We start from the raw sequence: 18,049 nt of genomic DNA, 5'->3' as shown, positions 1-18,049 counted from the left end.
TCGTAACTCTTAAGATGTTGATAATGCAAATTCAGAACGTTCCATTCTTTTTTAAATAATGAGGCCTGAGTACATCAAGTACAATTGTGAAATTTGCACCTAATGCAAACTGTGGCATCACACTGCATGGTGAGGAAATGAGTAGCTGACATTAGAAGGCCATGGACAGACTCATGATAGATGTAACTTGTTGCAGTTTCTGCTTCGGATTTAGTTGTGTTAATACCGCAAACTAACATCTATACTCTGCCAAGAGTTTTGAGTGTGGTTTACAATGTGATAATGAGCAGATGATCTGTTCTTGTTCTTGTGTAAGTATTGCACATTGGAACTTTATAGATGGCAGTCAATTGTTCCTGAAAGTGACCTACATGAGTATATCGCTAGCTGCTATAAATGAAGGCGGCATTGTGAAAGGTGTTTAAAATAATTGTCAGGAATATATAAACCTTCGAGCTTATTTTTGTGAAACTAAACACGAGACAATAAGACACTTTGTATTTACATAGTGGGTAAGAAATGTGTCTCACAGGGACATGAGAGAAAAATGCTGCAAGGCAATATTAATGCAGCTTGAGGGATTGAGAGTTGCAAAAACTTAAGGAAGTAAACTCCAGTAATTATGGCCTAGGAACTGAAGGCATTGTGACGCATGGTACAGTCACGAAGATGCTCCAAATGCCAAAATTAAAGGAAATCGCTGAGGATCACAGGAAATTAGAGGGAGGAAGGAGTGAGGTAGTGAAGAAATTTGAAAACCAGGACGAGAATTTGAAAGCCAAAGCGTTTGATGTGGAGCCAATGTCGACTGGGGTTATGGGTGAACAGAGCCTATTGCAAATTCAGACATGGGCAGGAGAGTATTGTGTGACCTCAAGTCAGAATGCAAGGGGGTGTCCAGGATTGTGTGGGAATAGTCATGTCTGGCAAGATTAAAGGCATACATGTTCAGCAACATAGGAGCTGAGATGGGGTGGTCAAGTAATGTACTGGCATTGGAAACAGTCCAGAGAAGGTTCACTCAGCTGAAACCAGGTTTGGAGGGTGTATCTTATGAGGAGAGGTTGAGTAGGTGAAGTAGAAGAATGAGAGGCGACCTGATTGACACATTAAGGATTCTTAGGGGGCTTAACAGAGTAGATACTGAAAGGTAGTTTCCCCTTATGGCAGAGGACATCAGAGTAAGAGGTCGTACATTTAAGGAGATTAGAATTGCATGCAATATTCTGAAAGTGGCCTAACCAATGTCCTGTACAGCTGTAACATGACTTCCCATGTATAAATCTATAGCCTTTTGTGCTCATCCCTTTCCCTAGGGCACAACTTTTTCCTATTTGCTGCATTAAAGCCCCTCATAATTTAGACAACTCTGTTAAATCTCTCCTTAACCTTCACTGCTCTAAGCAGCGTTGCACAAAGCTGTGCTCTTTTATCCTGGTTAACCTCTTCTGTAGCCTCTCTGATACCTTGATGTCACTAATATTTATGTCCAGATTTAAACTCCAGAAATGAGGCTTAACTAGTGATTTCTTTTTCAACATATTTTATGGGATGCAGGCTTCACGTTATTATCTGTCCTTAATCAGCCTGGAGAAGGGATTGGTTAGCCTCCTTATGAACCACTGGATTCTTTGTGGAGTCAATGCTGCTAAGAAGGCAGCTCTAGGATTTTGATCCAGCAATGGCGAAAGGATAGCTAAGCCATGATCGTACATGGCTTGGAGGGGTGTTTGTAGGTGATGGTATTCCCATTTGTCTGCTGCTTTTGTCCTTCCAGATGATTGAGATCATAAGATCTGGAGATGGAAGAACCCATGGACACTGTTCAACGAGTTCATGGCTGATCTTATGATCCCCAACTCCACTTTCCTGCCTTTTCCACATAACTCTTGATTTCCCCTTAAAATCAGTCAATCTCAGCCTTGAATGTACTTAACACAGCCTCATCAGCCATCTATGGTGAAGAATTTCACAGAGGACCTACCCTCTGAGAGAAGAAATTTCTCCTCATCTCGGAAGGATGTTGTGAAACTTGAAAGGACTCAGAAAAGATTTACAAGGCTGTTGCCAAGGTTATAGCAATAGGGAGAGGCTGAATAGACTGGTGCTGTTTTCCCTGGAGCATCGAAGGTTGGGGGGTTGACTTTATTGAGGCTTATAAAATCATGAGGGGCATAGATAAGATAAATAGATAAGGTATTTTCCCTGGGATAGGGGAGTGCAGAAGTAGAAGGCATAAGTTTAGAGTGAGAGGGGAAAGATATAAAAGGGACCTAAGGGGCAACTTTTTCACATAGAGGGTGGTATGTGTATGGAATGAGCTGCCAGAGGAAGTGGTGGAGGCTGGTACAATTGCAACATTTAAAAGGCATCTGGATGGGTATATGAATAGGAAGGGTTTGGAGGGATATGGGCCAAGTACTGGCAGGTGGGACTAGATTGGTTTGGGATAACTGGTCTTAATGGTCGAGTTGGACCACAGAGTCTGTTTCCGTGCTGTACATCTCTATGACTCTATTTAAAATAATTGACCAAAAGAGAAATGTTTTGCTCTTAACAGAGGTTTGTCGGGTTATGGAATACATGACGTGGAAGTGTATTGTGGTACATTCCATGCAGATTGCCAAAAGGCAACTGGTTATGAATTGGAAATGGACAAGTTGGGACTTGGGGCTGTGTTAGACAGCTACTTCTGAGAGCAGGCTCATACTCGGTCAGCTGAACAGCCTTCTTCTGTGCTGTATGAATCTGTATTTCATCCCTGCGATTTGTGCACCTACATTCTATTTGGAAAAGCTTTCTACTTTTTTAATGATTTACAAGACGATTTTTGCAGCTTTTAACCCGGTGAGGGTTTTCCCCTTAAAAATCAGGCTTATTTTGGGCAACCAGGGGAAGTCATTCATGTAAATCAGAGGCAGAGGAAGACAGACGTAAAAGGGACATGGGCATAAAACCAAGGGCACAAGTATGCAGAGAAACACAGTGAGAAACACGTTCAGAGGAACCGCGATTATCCGAATAGCAATTATCCAAAGAAGATGTCAAGGTCCCGACAGAAATGTTACATCAAAGGGGTGTTTCCAACACTGTTCAGGTCTTTTATTTACAATGATTAAAAATGATCTCGGCTTACTGAAATGCTGCTGAGAACAGTCCTGGACATCAATGGGAGTCCACCATCTCCAAATGACTGATCTCTCTCTCTGTGGGGGTGGATGGGAGGCAGGTTTGGACGGGATTGGGGGGAGGGGGGGGTCAAGGGTGGGGTGGGGCAGGAGCTCGCATGCGGTGGGCAGCTGCCTGGTCTCCTCAACTGGGAGAGGACTTAGCAAGTGCTCACTGTGCCAATCCTGTTGATGGGGTTGGGGGGAGGCAGGAGGCTTCAGCAATGCTGCAGGTCCCTTACCCACAAATGTGTGTCTGCTCAGAAACAAACCCTGAGACAGAGAGAGGGACAAAGACAGGCAGAGCGAGGACAAAAGAAACTTCAGAAAACTCTTGAGTCCCAGAGGAGAGGCATTGAATCAATTAAGCGAATAATCAATTATCTGAATGAAATAGTGGCCACCCATCTCATTCAGATAACCGCGGTTCCTCTATAGTTAGAAATGAACACAATCACACAAAACGGAACAGATAAGAGATAATTTAGCATTTCAAAAGCCTTTGGGAAATGTTCACAATGACTCTCATGCCTGCACTGGTTCAATGGTTTGCACTCTGGTCTCTGAATCAGAGTTCCACTCTGCGACTGGACCATCAAACTGAGTCTGACACTTCAGAGCCATATCGAGGGGGGGGCTGCACTATCAGAGGCGTTACTTTTTTCAAACCGAGACATTAAACTGATGCAAGAGATGTTACATAAATGCAGTTTTTCAAAAAAGAAAGACAGCAAATGGGCTAATTCAGGGAGTAGAACCTCAAGGTGGGCTGAGCCACACTGACACTTTTCTGTCAACCAGCCAGTGAAGATGAGATTTGGGAGAATATTTCAGGTTGGAGAACACAGAATTGAGCTACGTTTTGCTGTAGAGTACTGTGTACAGGAAGAAGTGTTCAAAGTTTCCAAAGCAGAAAGTAATGCTGTCTGAAATCAGGGTTACACTGCATATATGTGAATGCACGGAGTATAGTTAATAAGATTGGGAGTCACAGGTATAAATTGGATTATAGGATGTTGTGGTAATAATGGATACCTGGTTGCATGATAGATGTTAGATAGCCTTGGTTGCAAGGTGTTTGAAAAGATGGTTAAAAGATAAAAGAGGGATGTTTTGGTTAAAGAGAGTATTGTAGTACTAGAGAAAGAGGATGTTTCAGATGTGGGCAGAATCAATTTGACCAGAGCTGAGCAATAAGAAAAGGTACAACAATTTGCTCAGTGTAGTCATACAGTGATAGAGATGTGTACAGCATGGAAACAGACCCTTTCACCAAACTTGCCCATGCCGATCAGATATCCTAAACTAATCTAGTCCCATTTGCCAGCATTTGGCCCATATAACTCTAAACCCTTCCTAATCATACACCCATTCAAATGCCTTTTAAAAGCTGTAATTGTATCAGAATTCACTACCTCCTCTGGAGCCCGTTCCAAACATGCACCAGCCTCTGTGTGAAACCACTGCTCTTTAGATCACAGGTTACATCTTTCCCCTCTCACCTTAAATTTGTGCCCTCCACATTTCGGCTACCCCTACCATAGGAAAAAGACCTTGGTTATTCACCCTATTCCTGTCCCTCATGATTTTATAAAACCCCTATAAGGTCACCCCTCAGCCTCCGACACTCCAGGGAAAATAGCCCCAGCCTAATCAGCCTCGCACTACAGTTCAAACCCTCCAACCGCCCCATCCTTGTAAATCTTTTCTGTTCCCTTTTAAGTATCACAACATTTTTCCTATAGCAGGGAGATGAGTGGGGTGGACGTAGCAGAACAATCAATTGCAAAGAAACAATAAAGATGTGAAAATATCACAATGTAGGTACGATGATGGGGGAGGGGGTTAATTACCCATAGGCAGATTGGGATAGTTTTGGTGTAAGGGGCAGCCATTTTGTGTTCAGAAGAATTTCCTGCAGCAGTAAGGGAACCAAATCATCCGCCGACATTTCCGCCACCTCCAAACAGACCCCACTACCAGGGATAAATTTCCCTCCCCAACCCTTTCCGCCTTCCACAAAAACCATTCCCTCCATGACTACCTGGTCAGGTCCATGCCCCCCTACAGCCCACCCTCCCATCCTGGCACTTTCCCCTGCCACCGCAGGAACTGTAAAACCTGCGCCCACATCTCCTCCCTCACCTCCATCCAAGGCCCTAAAGGAGCCTTCCACATCCATCAAAGTTTCACCTGCACATCCACTAATAACATTTATTGGATCCGTTGCTCCCGATACGGTCACCTCTACGTTGGGGAGACTGGGCGCCTCCTAGCAGAGCGCTTTAGGGAACATCTCCGGGACACCCGCACCAATCCACCAAACCGCCCCGTGGCCCAACATTTCAACTCCCCCTCCCACTCTGCCGGGGACATGGAGGTCCTGGGCCTCCTTCACCGCTGCTCCCTCACCACCAGACGCCTGGAGGAAGAGCGCCTCATCTTCCGCCTCGGAACACTTCAACCCCAGGGCATCAATGTGGATTTCAACAGCTTCCTCATTTCCCCTTCTCCCACCTCATCCTAGTTTCAAACTTCCAGCTCAGCACTGTCCGGACTTGTCCTACCTGCCTATCTTCTTTTCCACCTATCCACTCCACCCTCTCCTCCCTGACCTATCACCTTCATCCCCTCCCCCACTCACCCATTGTACTCTATGCTACTCTCTCCCCAACCCCACCCTCCTCTAGCTTATCTCTCCACGCTTCAGGCTCACTGCCTTTATTCCTGATGAAGGGCTTTTGCCCGAAACGCCGATTTCGCTGCTCGTTGGATGCTGCCTGAACTGCTGTGCTCTTCCAGCACCACTAATCCAGAGTTCAGTTCAATAAGGCATGAGGCGTTGCTAGTCCTGGTTCTTGGAATGAGGTGGACCCAGTAGATTCGTGTCAGTGGAGGAAGATTTAAAGTACAGCGATAAAGATATGTGTTTATTATTAACCTGGTAAAAACAATGACTGCAGATGCTGGAAAGCAAATACTGGATTAGTGGTGCTGGAAGAGCACAGCAGTTCAGGCAGCATCCAACAAGCAGCGAAATCAACGTTTCGGGCAAAAGCCCTTCATCAGGAATAAAGGCAGTGAGCCTGAAGCGTGGAGAGATAAGCTAGAGGAGGGTGGGGTGGGGAGATCCAGTATTTATTATTAACCTGTCCAGACAAGTTATGGCACACCTCTGAAGCAGGTAGGACTTCAAGCCAGACCTCCTGGCTCAGAACTAGGGACACTGCCATTGGTCCACAAGAAACTCCTTAAGTGATGCTAATCCAAGGGCGAGGATGACAGTGGAGCCTTCTGAGGGTACTGGGTAACAACTTGAGCAGGAACCAAAGTGCAGAGTTATGGGGAAAAGACAGGAGTTTCGCACTAAGTCACACTGCTCAGTGATTATGGCGCAACAAGACACGATGGGCAGAGTGGGCTCCTTCGCCCCGCTTTTACAACTGTGTGGTACCGCACATGGCCATTCCCAGAGTGTGCCCTACCTACACCCAAACCAGCACAAAGAGAGGAGTCTCGCCTGCCATCCAAACTTTCCTCAAAGCCCAGCCATCTGGTCCTGAGAAATGACCTATTACGTTTCAGGCCCCTCACAGCGATGGTAACTTCCAATGGCTGGAAGTCCATACCTCCGCCTGTGGGCGCTGACACACTCTGGTCTGGGAGCTCAGACCCAGCTGGAAGCCCTGGAGAGCAGTCGGGGCCGCGGTTAACCTGTTGGCAATGACCCCTGTTCAAGCCGAGGCTCCCGCTCCAAGGCAATGGCAACAGCGACGGAGAGGATCCAAGGAACTCTGGTTGTGTTTTGCACTCGCGGTTGGACCGGAATTTTGCAACAACATGCAGAACCCCCCACCCACCCTCCAGCTTTTAACTGCAGCCAGGGGCTCTGTCAGCACAAGGGGAGGTCTGAACCCGCACCGAGAAAGTTGCCTTACGATTCGATTGCTTTTGTTTTTGGCTTTACCTGAGCAGTGCTTGTCTTTCCATGAGTTTGGAGCCTTCAGTCTGTGTTGCTGCCCAGCGGTACCTGGTTCCCCCCCCCACCACTGTCCAGGAACTGGTCAGTTTCACTCCACACACTCCAGAGATCAGTCAGTTTCGATTTCTCGCTGACCTCCACGAACACTCCTCTTCCACGCCTTCGTTCACTCCTTCCTTCCACTGGATCAGCCTTTCAGAGTTCGAATTAAATATTCAGGGGAGGCTCAAATCACTTAACACTGTCAAAGGCGGAACAGCGGAAGTGATCTGACTTTCCCATATCACAGCAATGTTATATAGCACTTCTACCCAATTTAGAGTCATAGAGATGTACAGCACGGAAACAGACCCTCCGGTCCAACTCGTCCATGCAGACTAGTTTTCCTAAATTAATCTAACCCCATTTGCCAGCACTTGGCCCATATCCCTCCAAACCCTTCCTATTCATATACCCACCCAGATGCCTTTTAAATGTTGCAGTTGTACCAGCCTCCACCACTTCCTCTGGCAGCTCATTCCATACCCGTACCACCCTTTGCGAGAAAAAGTTGCCCCCTTTTAAACCTTTCCCATCTCAACCTAAACCTATGCCTTCTAATTCATCCCAGGGTTAACACACATGGTGCTGACTCACTGTGGGCATCCTCCAAAGCCCATTTTGTGCTCTTGCACACATTGCCCCTCTCTGGGTGAACGGTGCAGCTATTTATATATTGGAGGCATCACACCTACAACCTGAGACAGCTCTGGCACATTTCCACACACAGACAGACGTTCTAGAGAGCTGGCAAGACAGCACTCCTCCACACCTAGACTCTTCAGCCCATGCAATGAGATCCTCGTTACATTCATGCCACACAAAGGCCAGGCTGTGACTGTCACCAATAAGAGACAATCTAACATTCAATGGTGTTACCATCACTAAATCCCCCACTGTCAACATCCTGGGGTTACCATTGAGTAAAAACTAAACCGAACTTGCCACAGAAACACAGTGGCTACAAGAGCAGGTCAGAGGCTAGGAATACAGTGCCAAGTAACTCACCAAAGCCTGTTCATCATTTACAAAGTAGACAGGCAGGAGGCTGGAAGAACACAGCAAGCCAGGCGGCATCAGGAGTTGGAGAAGTTGGTGCTTCAGGTGTAATCCTTCTTCATTTACAAGTCAGGAGTGTGATGGAATACCTCCCCCTCCCCCCACTTGCCTGGATGAACACAGCTCCAACGACATTGGGAGGCACGGTGGCTCAGTGGTTGGCACCGCTGCCCCACAGTGCCAGGGACCCAGGTTCGATTCCAGCCTCGGACAACTGTGTGGAGTTTGCACATTCTCTCCGTGTCCGAGTGGGTTTCCTCCGGGTGCTCCAGTTTCCTCCCACAATCCAAAGATGTGCAGATTAGGTGAATTGGCCATGCTAAATTGCCCAGAGTGTTAGGTGCATTTGTTAGAGGGAAATGGGTCTTGGGTGGGTTACTCGTTAGAGGATCAGTGTGGAGTTGTTGGGCCGATGGGGCTGTTTCCACACTGTAGGAAATCTAATCTAATCTAAAACACTCAAGAAGCTTGACACCATCCAGGACAAAGCAGGCTGCTTGATTGGCACCACATCCATAAGCATCCACTCCCTCCACCACCAGGGCTCAGTAGAAGCAGTGTGTACTATTTACAAGATGCACTGCAGAAATTCACCAAAGGTCTTCAGATAGCACCTTGCAAACCCACGATCACTGCCATCTAGAAGGACAAGGGCAGCCGATATATGGGAACACCACCGCCTTCAAGTTCCCCTCCAAGCCATTTATCATCCTGACTTGGAAGTATATCATGGTTCCTCAGTGTCACTGGGTCAAAATCCTAGGATTCCCTCCCATTGTTGGACAACCTGCAGCAGGTGGACTGCAGCGGTTCAAGAAGTTAGCTCACCTCCAGCTTCTCAAGGGCAACTAGGGATGGGCAATCAATGCTGGCCCAGCCAGTGACATCCAAATCCCATAAAAGTGAAATAAAACCCGAGGGGATGCAATGGACACGGTGTGCTGAAACAGCCTCCTAGTTATGACTTACTGTCCCATTCAAGTAGCTTGTGATTGGCTATCACTAGTCAGGCGGATCATCCAGGCTAACCAAGTGAGAAGCCCCTAAAAATAGTCAATCGGGGTCTCATGACAGGAGACTAAAGGGGAAACCGGTGCATGGGGTCAGAGGATGTGGGTGAGGTCTCAAATGAATACTTGTCATCTGTATTGCAGACAATGTAACAGACATCACCAATATTATCCCTGGATGGGACAGACCCAGCAGAGGAGGTGGCACAGTTGTACACACTCAGGAGGGAGTTGTCCTGGGAGTCCTGAACACTCTGGACACCATGAAGGCTTACGGTTTCAGGTTAAACACGGGCAAGGAAACCTCCCTAGGCTGATGAATCAGTATTCCTCCAAGTTGAACACTTGAAGGAAACACTGAGAGTGGCAAAATGTACTCTGGGTGGGGGGTTTCAATGTTCACCATTAAGAGTGGCTCAGCAGCAGCACTGCTGGTTGAGCTGGTCGAGTCCTAAAGGACAGAGCTGCTAGACTGGGTCTGCAGCAAGTAGTGAGGGAACCAACAAGAGAGTGGAACATACTTGACCACGCCCTTATCAATCTGCCAGCTGCAGATGCATCTGTCCATGCTACTGTCAGGAAGAGTAATCACCACACAGTCCTTGTGGAGCCAGAGTTCTACCTTTACATTAAGAATATCCAGCATCGTGTTTTGTCGTCCTATCACTGCGTTAAAAGGAACTCACTTTGAATAGATCTAGCCATTCGAGACTGGGCCTCCATGAGGCACTGCAGGCCATCAACAGCAGCGGAAATGTACTCCTCATGACCTAGCATATCCTCCACGTAACCATTATCATCAAGCCAGGGGACCAACCTTGGTTCAGTGAAGAGTGCAGGAAGGGCATGCCAGGAGCAGCACCAGCTGTACCTGAAAATGAGATGTAAACCTGGTGAAGCTACTAAGCAGGATTATTTGCATGCCAAGCGATGCCAAGTGCGAAGCAATCCCACAACCAGCGGATCAAATCCAAGCTCTGTAGTCCTGCCACAGCCAGTTGTGAATGGTGGTGGACAATTAAACAACTCGCAAGAGGAGGAGGCTCCACAATATCCCTATCCTCAACGATGGAAGAGCCCAACACATCAGTGTAAAAGATAAGGCTGCAGCATTTGCAACAACCTTCAGCCAGAGGTGTTCCGTGGATGATCCATCTCAGCCTCATCCAGTGTTCACTGCATCACAGATACCAGGTTTCAGTCAAATTGATTCACTCTACATGGTATCAAGAAATAGCCACTGGATACTGCAAAGGCAATGGGTCCTGACAACATTCTGGCAATCGTATTGGAGACTTGTGCTCCAGAACTTGCCGCTCCCCTAATCAAGCAGTTACAACACTGGCATCTACCCACCTATGTGGTAAATTGCCCAGGTATGTCCCCTACATAATCACCAGGACAACTCCAACCCAACCATTTACCATCCCATCAGTCTACTCTCGACCATCAGTTAACTCCATGCTTTCCTAATTCTTGCCTTTTGTGAATTCCTTACTATTTCTCTACCATTAATGGGCATGCCTTCGGTTGTCCCAAGTTGTAGAATTCCCTCCCTGCACCTCAGCTTTTTATAATTTATATCAATTACTGATGAAGGGTTATGCCCGAAATGTTGACTCTCCTGCACCTCAGATGCTGCCTGACCTGCTGTGTTTTTCCAGCACCACACTTTTTGACTCAATTTCCAGCATCTGCTGTCCTCACTTTGTCTCAATTCAAGTAAATGAGTCATACAACATTAGTGTGCAGATACAATAAACAATTAGGAAAGCTAATAGAATACTGTCCTACAAGAAGAACTGATCACAAAAGTAAGGAAGTTACGTTTCAGTGATACTGCACATTGGTGGGACCACATCACAAAGAGATGTAAATGTGTTGAAGCTGTTTCAGAGAAGGTTAGTGCTGAAATGGATGGGTTGCCTTATGAGGAAAAGTTAGACAGACTGAGCTTGTTTTCACTGTAGTTTAGAAGTGTGACGGATGTCATAGTCATACAGTACAGAAAAAGTCATTCGGCCCATCGTGTCTGTGCCAGCCAATCTACATTAATCCCACTGTCCAGCAATTGAACGTTATGACATTTCATATTACAGGAACAAATTACTGCAGCTGCTGTAATCTGTACTGAAAACAACAAATGCTAGGTCACAGCATGTCAGACAACATCCATAGAGAGAGAAAGAGCAAGCTGACATTTCAAATCTAGATGACTCTTCGTTAGAGCTGAAGTGAAGTGTGGAGGGGACATCATTTATGCTATAGTTTGGGGTGGGGGTAATGGGTATAGGGTGCTGGTAAAGAAAAGACGTTATGACATTTCAAGTGCTCATCAAAGTTCTCTATGGGTGACATGATGGCTTAGTGGTTAGCATTGCTGCCTCACAGTGCCAAGAACGCCTCGGGCGACTGTCTGTGTGGAGTTTGCACATTCTCCTCGTGTCTGCGTGGGTTTTCTCTGAGTGCTCTAGTTTCCTCCTACAATTCAAAGATGTGCAGGCCAGGTGAATTGGCCATGCTAAATTGCTCTTAGTGTTAGGTACATTAATCATGGGTAAATGTAAAGGAATGGGTCTGGTTGGGTTACTCTTTGGAGGGTCGGTGTGGACTTGTTGGGCTGAAGGGCCTGTTTCCATACTGTGGGGAAACTGATCTTAAAGCTTGTGAGGTTTCCTGTTTCAACTGGTGTCTGTGAGGCTGGGGACCACTGGAGGATGCCGAGACAGATCATCCACTTGGCAACCCTGTCTCAACTATCCTCCCAGGCAGTGCATTCCACCACAACCCTCAAATTCCTTCTAAACCTGCTACCTTTTACTTTAAAATTTGCCCCGCCCCCCTGTTATTGACCCTTTAACTAAGAGGAACAGCTGTTTCCTATCTATGCCCCTCATAACCTTATACAGCTCCATCAGGTCCCCTTGCAACCTTCTTTGCTCCTAATGAAAACAATCTGAGCTTATCCAGCCTCTCTTCATTGCCAAAACACTCCATCCCAGGCTTCGGGCAAACCATATCCTTCCCATATTGCAGTGACCAGAACTACACACAATATTCTAGCTGTAGCCTAACCATAGTTCCGTACAGCTCCAACATGACTTCCCTGTTTTATAATCCATGCCATGACAAATAAAGGCAGCTGTCACTTATGCCTCTTTTCGACCCTATCAAAGTGACCTACAACTTCAGGGATCTCTGGACAAGCACCCCAAGATCGCTCTGATCCTCTGAGCTTCCTAGTGTCAAGCTATTAATTAAGTATTCCCTTGTCTTGTTACTTCTTCCAAAGTGCATCACGTCACATTTATCCAGGTTAACTTCCATCTACCACTGAGCTGCTCACCTGACCAACCCATAGATATCTTCCTGTTAACTAAGACCTTCTTCAACCACTCAAAATCCCCCGTCAAATTATCGTGTGATCCGCAAACTTACTTATCATCTTCCCACACACACACTATATATATATATAGAGCCAGCACTCATCTCTGTGGTATGTCAATGGAGACCGTTCTCCAGTCACACAAACTGTCTTCGCCCACCACTCTCTGTCTCCTACAACTGAGCCAACTTTGGATCCATCTTGCCAGTGACTTGATTAAAATGTACGAGATCCTGAATGATGTTGACAGGGTGAATATGAAAATATTTTCTCCTGGGGATGAGATCAAAACCCAGGGGGTACTGTTTACAAGTTAGAGGATGCCCTCTTAGGACAGAGACAAAGATACTTTTTTTTATCAGGGGATTGTGCTACTTTGGAACTCTTTGCCTCAAAAGAGAATAGGGGTTATTGAATTTTTGCAAGTGGAGGCACGTAGATTCCCGTTAGACAGAGGATCAAAGGTTATTGGGGTAGATGGAAGTACAGAATTCAAAAACACAAACAGATCAGCCATGATCCTATTGAATGGCAGAATAGATTTGTGGGACAAATGGCCTAATTCTGCAACTAATTCGTAAATTCTGGCATGGGTATTTTGTTGTATAAAAGCCCCTGTGAACCACCTTGGGATGTTTCCTTGCATTAAAGGCATTACAAAAATGTAAGTTATTTTTGAGCAGCCAGCTGCATTCCCCTCTTCTGAAGCAATGGAGTTGAAGAGACTTCTGGATTTGACAGAGGTTAACCTTTCACAGTCTGGGGATCACATGCCGGATATGATTTGAAACAGAGTCACAAGAAATACTAAGGCATTTCACAGCTAGTTGAAAAGTTGTAATGAGGAAATGTGACAGGCAATTTGCATGCAGCAAACTCCCTCACACAGCGATGTATTCAATGACAGGTTAAGCTTTATTTGTTGGTTAATGGATAAATATTGATTAAGGCACTGGGAGAAACTCGCTTTCTCAAGGTAACATAATGGGATGTTATTGCAACTACCAGAAAGGGGAGATAGGGCTCAGTTTAATGTCTAAGTTTAGGGAGCTCTTACTGATTTAATAAATTGATAGAGTTGTTGAGGTGTTACCCGTTTCTTAATTTTAAGTTATGTTCCATTAAACAGGAAAGACAGCCATGTGCGAAGAGCAGTGATATAATGCTGGATTAAAAAAACACTGACTTTCTTTTTTAATAGTCTGCTGTGTGCCAGCACTTCTCTCACAAAAAGGCAAATAAACCCACACAACCAAACTGGTTAACTTGTTGCCCAATTGCTTTTATGTTGAAATAGATTCAGGGTTAAATACTTCTCTATTGAAACCAAGTTGTTAGTCTGACTGGAAATGTACAGTGATATCGTCCAAGGGTTGATGTTGGATGCATTTGTTTGAAATATTAATTGGCTTAGACCAACAGGCAAGACTATAAGGTTTGCAGGTGATTCAAATAGAATGAGGAGCTTTTAATAAGACAAGTGACAATTAGGAATATCCAATAAATTGTAGGCTTTTATTTCCATTTTCCCTGGTCCATCAAGTTTATTCTGGATATAATATACCCAACTGAAGCAACGTGCACTACAAAATGCTACAAATACTGTCACAAGCTTACTTGGACAATGCCTCTATTTGAAGTTGACCCTGGTTTATACGACTTGTCTGAGGATTACACTGAAACAATGATTAACCTGCTCCACCTCCACCTCCAGTTGCTGATCAGATAGCTCCCATTCTCGAGCTAGCTGACTACCACTCTGAGGACACTCTTCCCTACTCCCTTTCCACACAAACAGCCTGGGTGATCAAACCCTGACACTGTACAACCTTCAGTTTGATCAGTTTGACCACTGGCAAACATCGCAAGAGTGTAGTGTCTGCCATGGTCCAGTTAATCTTTCACTCTGTGGACAACTGCTTGTTTTTAATAGACAGGCTTATCTCTTAGCTTTAATGAACCTTGACCTAATTGAGGCTTTCCACTTTTTCTAATGATAGAATGATGAATAATCATGAATATTAGCATCATCTGACTGATTTAATGGTTGAAACTTAGTATCATAGATGGTGTACTACTGGCCAAAAATACAATTTAAGGGTTTCTTCCTTGCATTTAACAACGCTAGGCCTTACCACTCCCTCTTTCTGGATTAGTGGTGCTGGAAAAGCACAGCAGTTCAGGCAGCATCCGAGGAGCAGTAAAATCGACGTTTCGTGCAAAAGCCCTTCATCAGGAATACAGGCAGAGAGCCTGAAGGGGTGGAGAGATAAATGAGAGGAGGGTGGGGGTGGGGAGAAAGTACAATAGGTGAGTGGGGGAGGGGATGACGGTGATACACCGACTCCCACAGCTACCTGGATTACACCTCTTCCCACCCTACCTCTTGCAAAAATGCCATCCCCTATTCCCAATTCCTCCGCCTCCGCCATATCTGCTCCCAGGAGGACCAGTTCCACCACAGAACACACTAGATGACCTCCTTCTTTAGAGACCGCAATTTCCCTTCCCACGTGGTTAAAGATGCCCTCCAACGCATCTCGTCCACATCCTGCACCTCTGCCCTCAAACCCCACCCCTCCAACTGTAACAAGGACAGACCGCCCCTGGTGCTCACCTTCCACCCTACCAACCTTCGCATAAACCAAATCATCCGCCGACATTTCCGCCACCTCCAAACAGACCACCAGGGATATATTTCCCTCCCCACCCCTTTCCACCTTCCGCAAAGACCATTCCCTCCATGACTACCTGGTCAGGTCTACACCCCCCCCCCCCCCCCACAACCTACCCTCCCGTCCTGGCACCTTCCCCTGCCACCGCAGGAATTGCAAAACCTGCGCCCACACCTCCTCCCTCACCTCCATCCAAGGCCCTAAAGGAGCCTTCCACATCCATCCAAAGTTTTACTTGCACATCCACCAATATCATTTATTGTATCCGTTGCTCCCGATGCGGTCTCCTCTACATTGGGGAGACTGGGCGCCTCCTAGCAGAGCGCTTTAGGGAACATCTCCGGGACACCCGCACCAATCAACCACACCGCCCCGTGGCCCAACATTTCAACTCCCCCTCCCACTCTGCCGAGGACATGGAGGTCCTGGGCCTCCTTCACCGCCGCTCCCTCACCACCCGACGCCTGGAGGAAGAACGCCTCATCTTCTGCCTTGGAATACTTCAACCCCAGGGCATCAATGTGGACTTCAACAGTTTCCTCATTTCCCCTTCCCCCACGTCATCCTAGTTTCAAACTTCCAGCTCAGCACTGTCCCCATGACTTGTCCGGACTTGTCCTACCTGCCTATCTTCTTTTCCACCTATCCACTCCACCCTCCCCTCCCTGACCTATCACCTTCATCCCCACCCCCATTCACCCATTGTACTCTATGCTACTTTCTCCCCACCCCCACCCTCCTCTAGCTTATCTCTCCACGCTTCAGGCTCTCTGCCTGTATTCCTGATGAAGGGCTTTTGCACGAAACGTCGATTTTACTGCTCCTCGGATGCTGCCTGAACTGCTGTGCTTTTCCAGCACCACTAATCCAGAATTTGGTTTCCAGCATCTGCTGTCATTGTTTTTACCTCGTTGATTTTCACTCCCTCTTTCTGTGATGCCTTCCAGTCCTAAAATTGGACATTTGTTCATCCCATCATTCTACAGCACCCACATTAGTGGCAAGCTTTCTTTAGTTACACCCCATACACTGGACTTCCCCTATGTAACATTTGCCCCTCTTCACATCTCTGTTCTTTAAAATCCTTCCCAGAATCTACCTGTTTAACCACCCTTTTGAATAGCCCTCATAAAATCTCGGAGAATTGCAGAAAGATACAATGCAGAGGGAGACCATTCAGCTCACTGGTCCTGTGCAATATGGCTAGTATGACCCAGCCCTGGTCTTCCTGATATCACTGCAACTAACTCTCATTCGAGTGTTTGTCCAATTTCCTTTTAAAGGTGAAGACTGAGTCTATAAGAAGGGCTGATGCCCGAAACGTCGATTCTCCTGCTCCTTGGATGCTGCCTGACCTGCTGCGCTTTTCCAGCAACACATTTTCAGCTCTGATCTCCAGCATCTGCAGTCCTCACTTTCTCCTCTATAATTAACCAATCAATCAGAGAGCACATCTACCATCTTCACATGAAGCATTACGATACATTTTTCTACATTAGTGGTGCCATATACAAGTAAATTGTTGATGGATTTAAATGGTTCATATATGGAATAGTGGATACCTGGGAATGAAGTAGAGGTTATGTATGCTTTACATGTACAATAATGGACACCAATGAATGAGATTAATGGCTGGAACCTAGCGTAACGTTTATTAGTGGAATCTTATCAGAATGTGGGACTATAGTGCGACAGAATCAGATGACAACTGCAGATTGGCCCATCTTGAGGTCAGGAGCAACTTGCTCCATCTTTTAGGCTTTTCACAACTGGTATTCTGAAATTCTTGCTAGACTGCAGTGAGATGCAAGTGACAGGGATTAATCCTTGATAGCAACCTTGTTAACAGCCCAACTCACCTCACTAGTATTCAACCACCCTCAATAGCTCGATGAAAACTTGACAAGGAAACCAGAACAAGTACCTGTACCTGGTGAAACTGGCTCACCACTTGCTCCAAGTGACCTCCACATTGGAAACTGGGCATCAACATCTCAGGGCATGCTCCATGGGCACCAACATCCAGAGACACTAACATTCAACAGACGGGTCAACGGGCTGAGGAGTGGCAGATGGAGTTTAACTTACATAAATGTGAGGTGCTGCATTTTGGAAAGGCAAATCAGGGCAGGACTTATACACTTCATGGTAAGGTCCTGGGGAGTGTTGCTGAACAGGGAGACCTTGGAGTGCAGGTTCATAGCTCCTTGAAAATAGAGTCTCAAGGAGCCAGGATAGTGAAGACGGTGTTTGGTATGCTTTCCTTTATTAATCAGACCTTTGAGTACAGGAGTAGGGAGGTCATGTTGCGGATGTACTAGACAGTGGTTAGGCCACTGTTGGAATATTGTGTGCAATTCTGGTCTCCTTCCTATAGGAAGGATGTTGTGAAACTTGAAAGAGTTCAGAAAAGATTTACAAGGATCTTGCCAGGGTTGGAGGATCTGAGCTACAGGGAGAGGCTGAACAGGCTGGGGCTGTTTTCCCTGGAGCATCGGATGCTGAGGGGTGACCTTATAGAGGTTTATAAAATCAAGAGGGCTATGGATAGGCTGAATAGACACGGTCTTTTCCCTGGGGTGGGGCAGTCCAAAACTAGACGGCGTAAGTTTAGGGTGAAGGGAAAAGATTTAAAAGGGACCTAAGTGTCAACTTTTTCACGCAGAGGGTGCTGTGTGAATGGAATGAGCTGCCAGAGGAAGTGGTAGAGGCTGGTACAATTGTAACATTTA

General features: G+C 46.2%; 1 protein-coding gene across 1 annotated transcript in view; it reads right to left on the bottom strand.

The window, feature by feature from the left end:
* Window positions 1–7,378, bottom strand: part of LOC140483887 (protein SSUH2 homolog) — a 64,388-nt gene extending 57,010 nt beyond the window's left edge. The window contains exon 1 of the mRNA XM_072582679.1: window positions 7,135–7,378. Coding sequence (XP_072438780.1) covers window positions 7,135–7,157 — 23 coding nt within the window. The 5' untranslated portion in view covers window positions 7,158–7,378. The remainder of the gene's footprint in view (window positions 1–7,134) is intronic.
* Between the last annotated feature and the right edge of the window lie 10,671 nt (window positions 7,379–18,049).

This window comes from Chiloscyllium punctatum, chromosome 12, assembly GCF_047496795.1.
Source record: "Chiloscyllium punctatum isolate Juve2018m chromosome 12, sChiPun1.3, whole genome shotgun sequence".
NCBI classification, from domain to species: domain Eukaryota; kingdom Metazoa; phylum Chordata; class Chondrichthyes; order Orectolobiformes; family Hemiscylliidae; genus Chiloscyllium; species Chiloscyllium punctatum.
The sequence above is the reverse complement of the archived record's forward strand: the minus strand, read 5'-3'. Positions and strand labels throughout refer to the sequence as shown.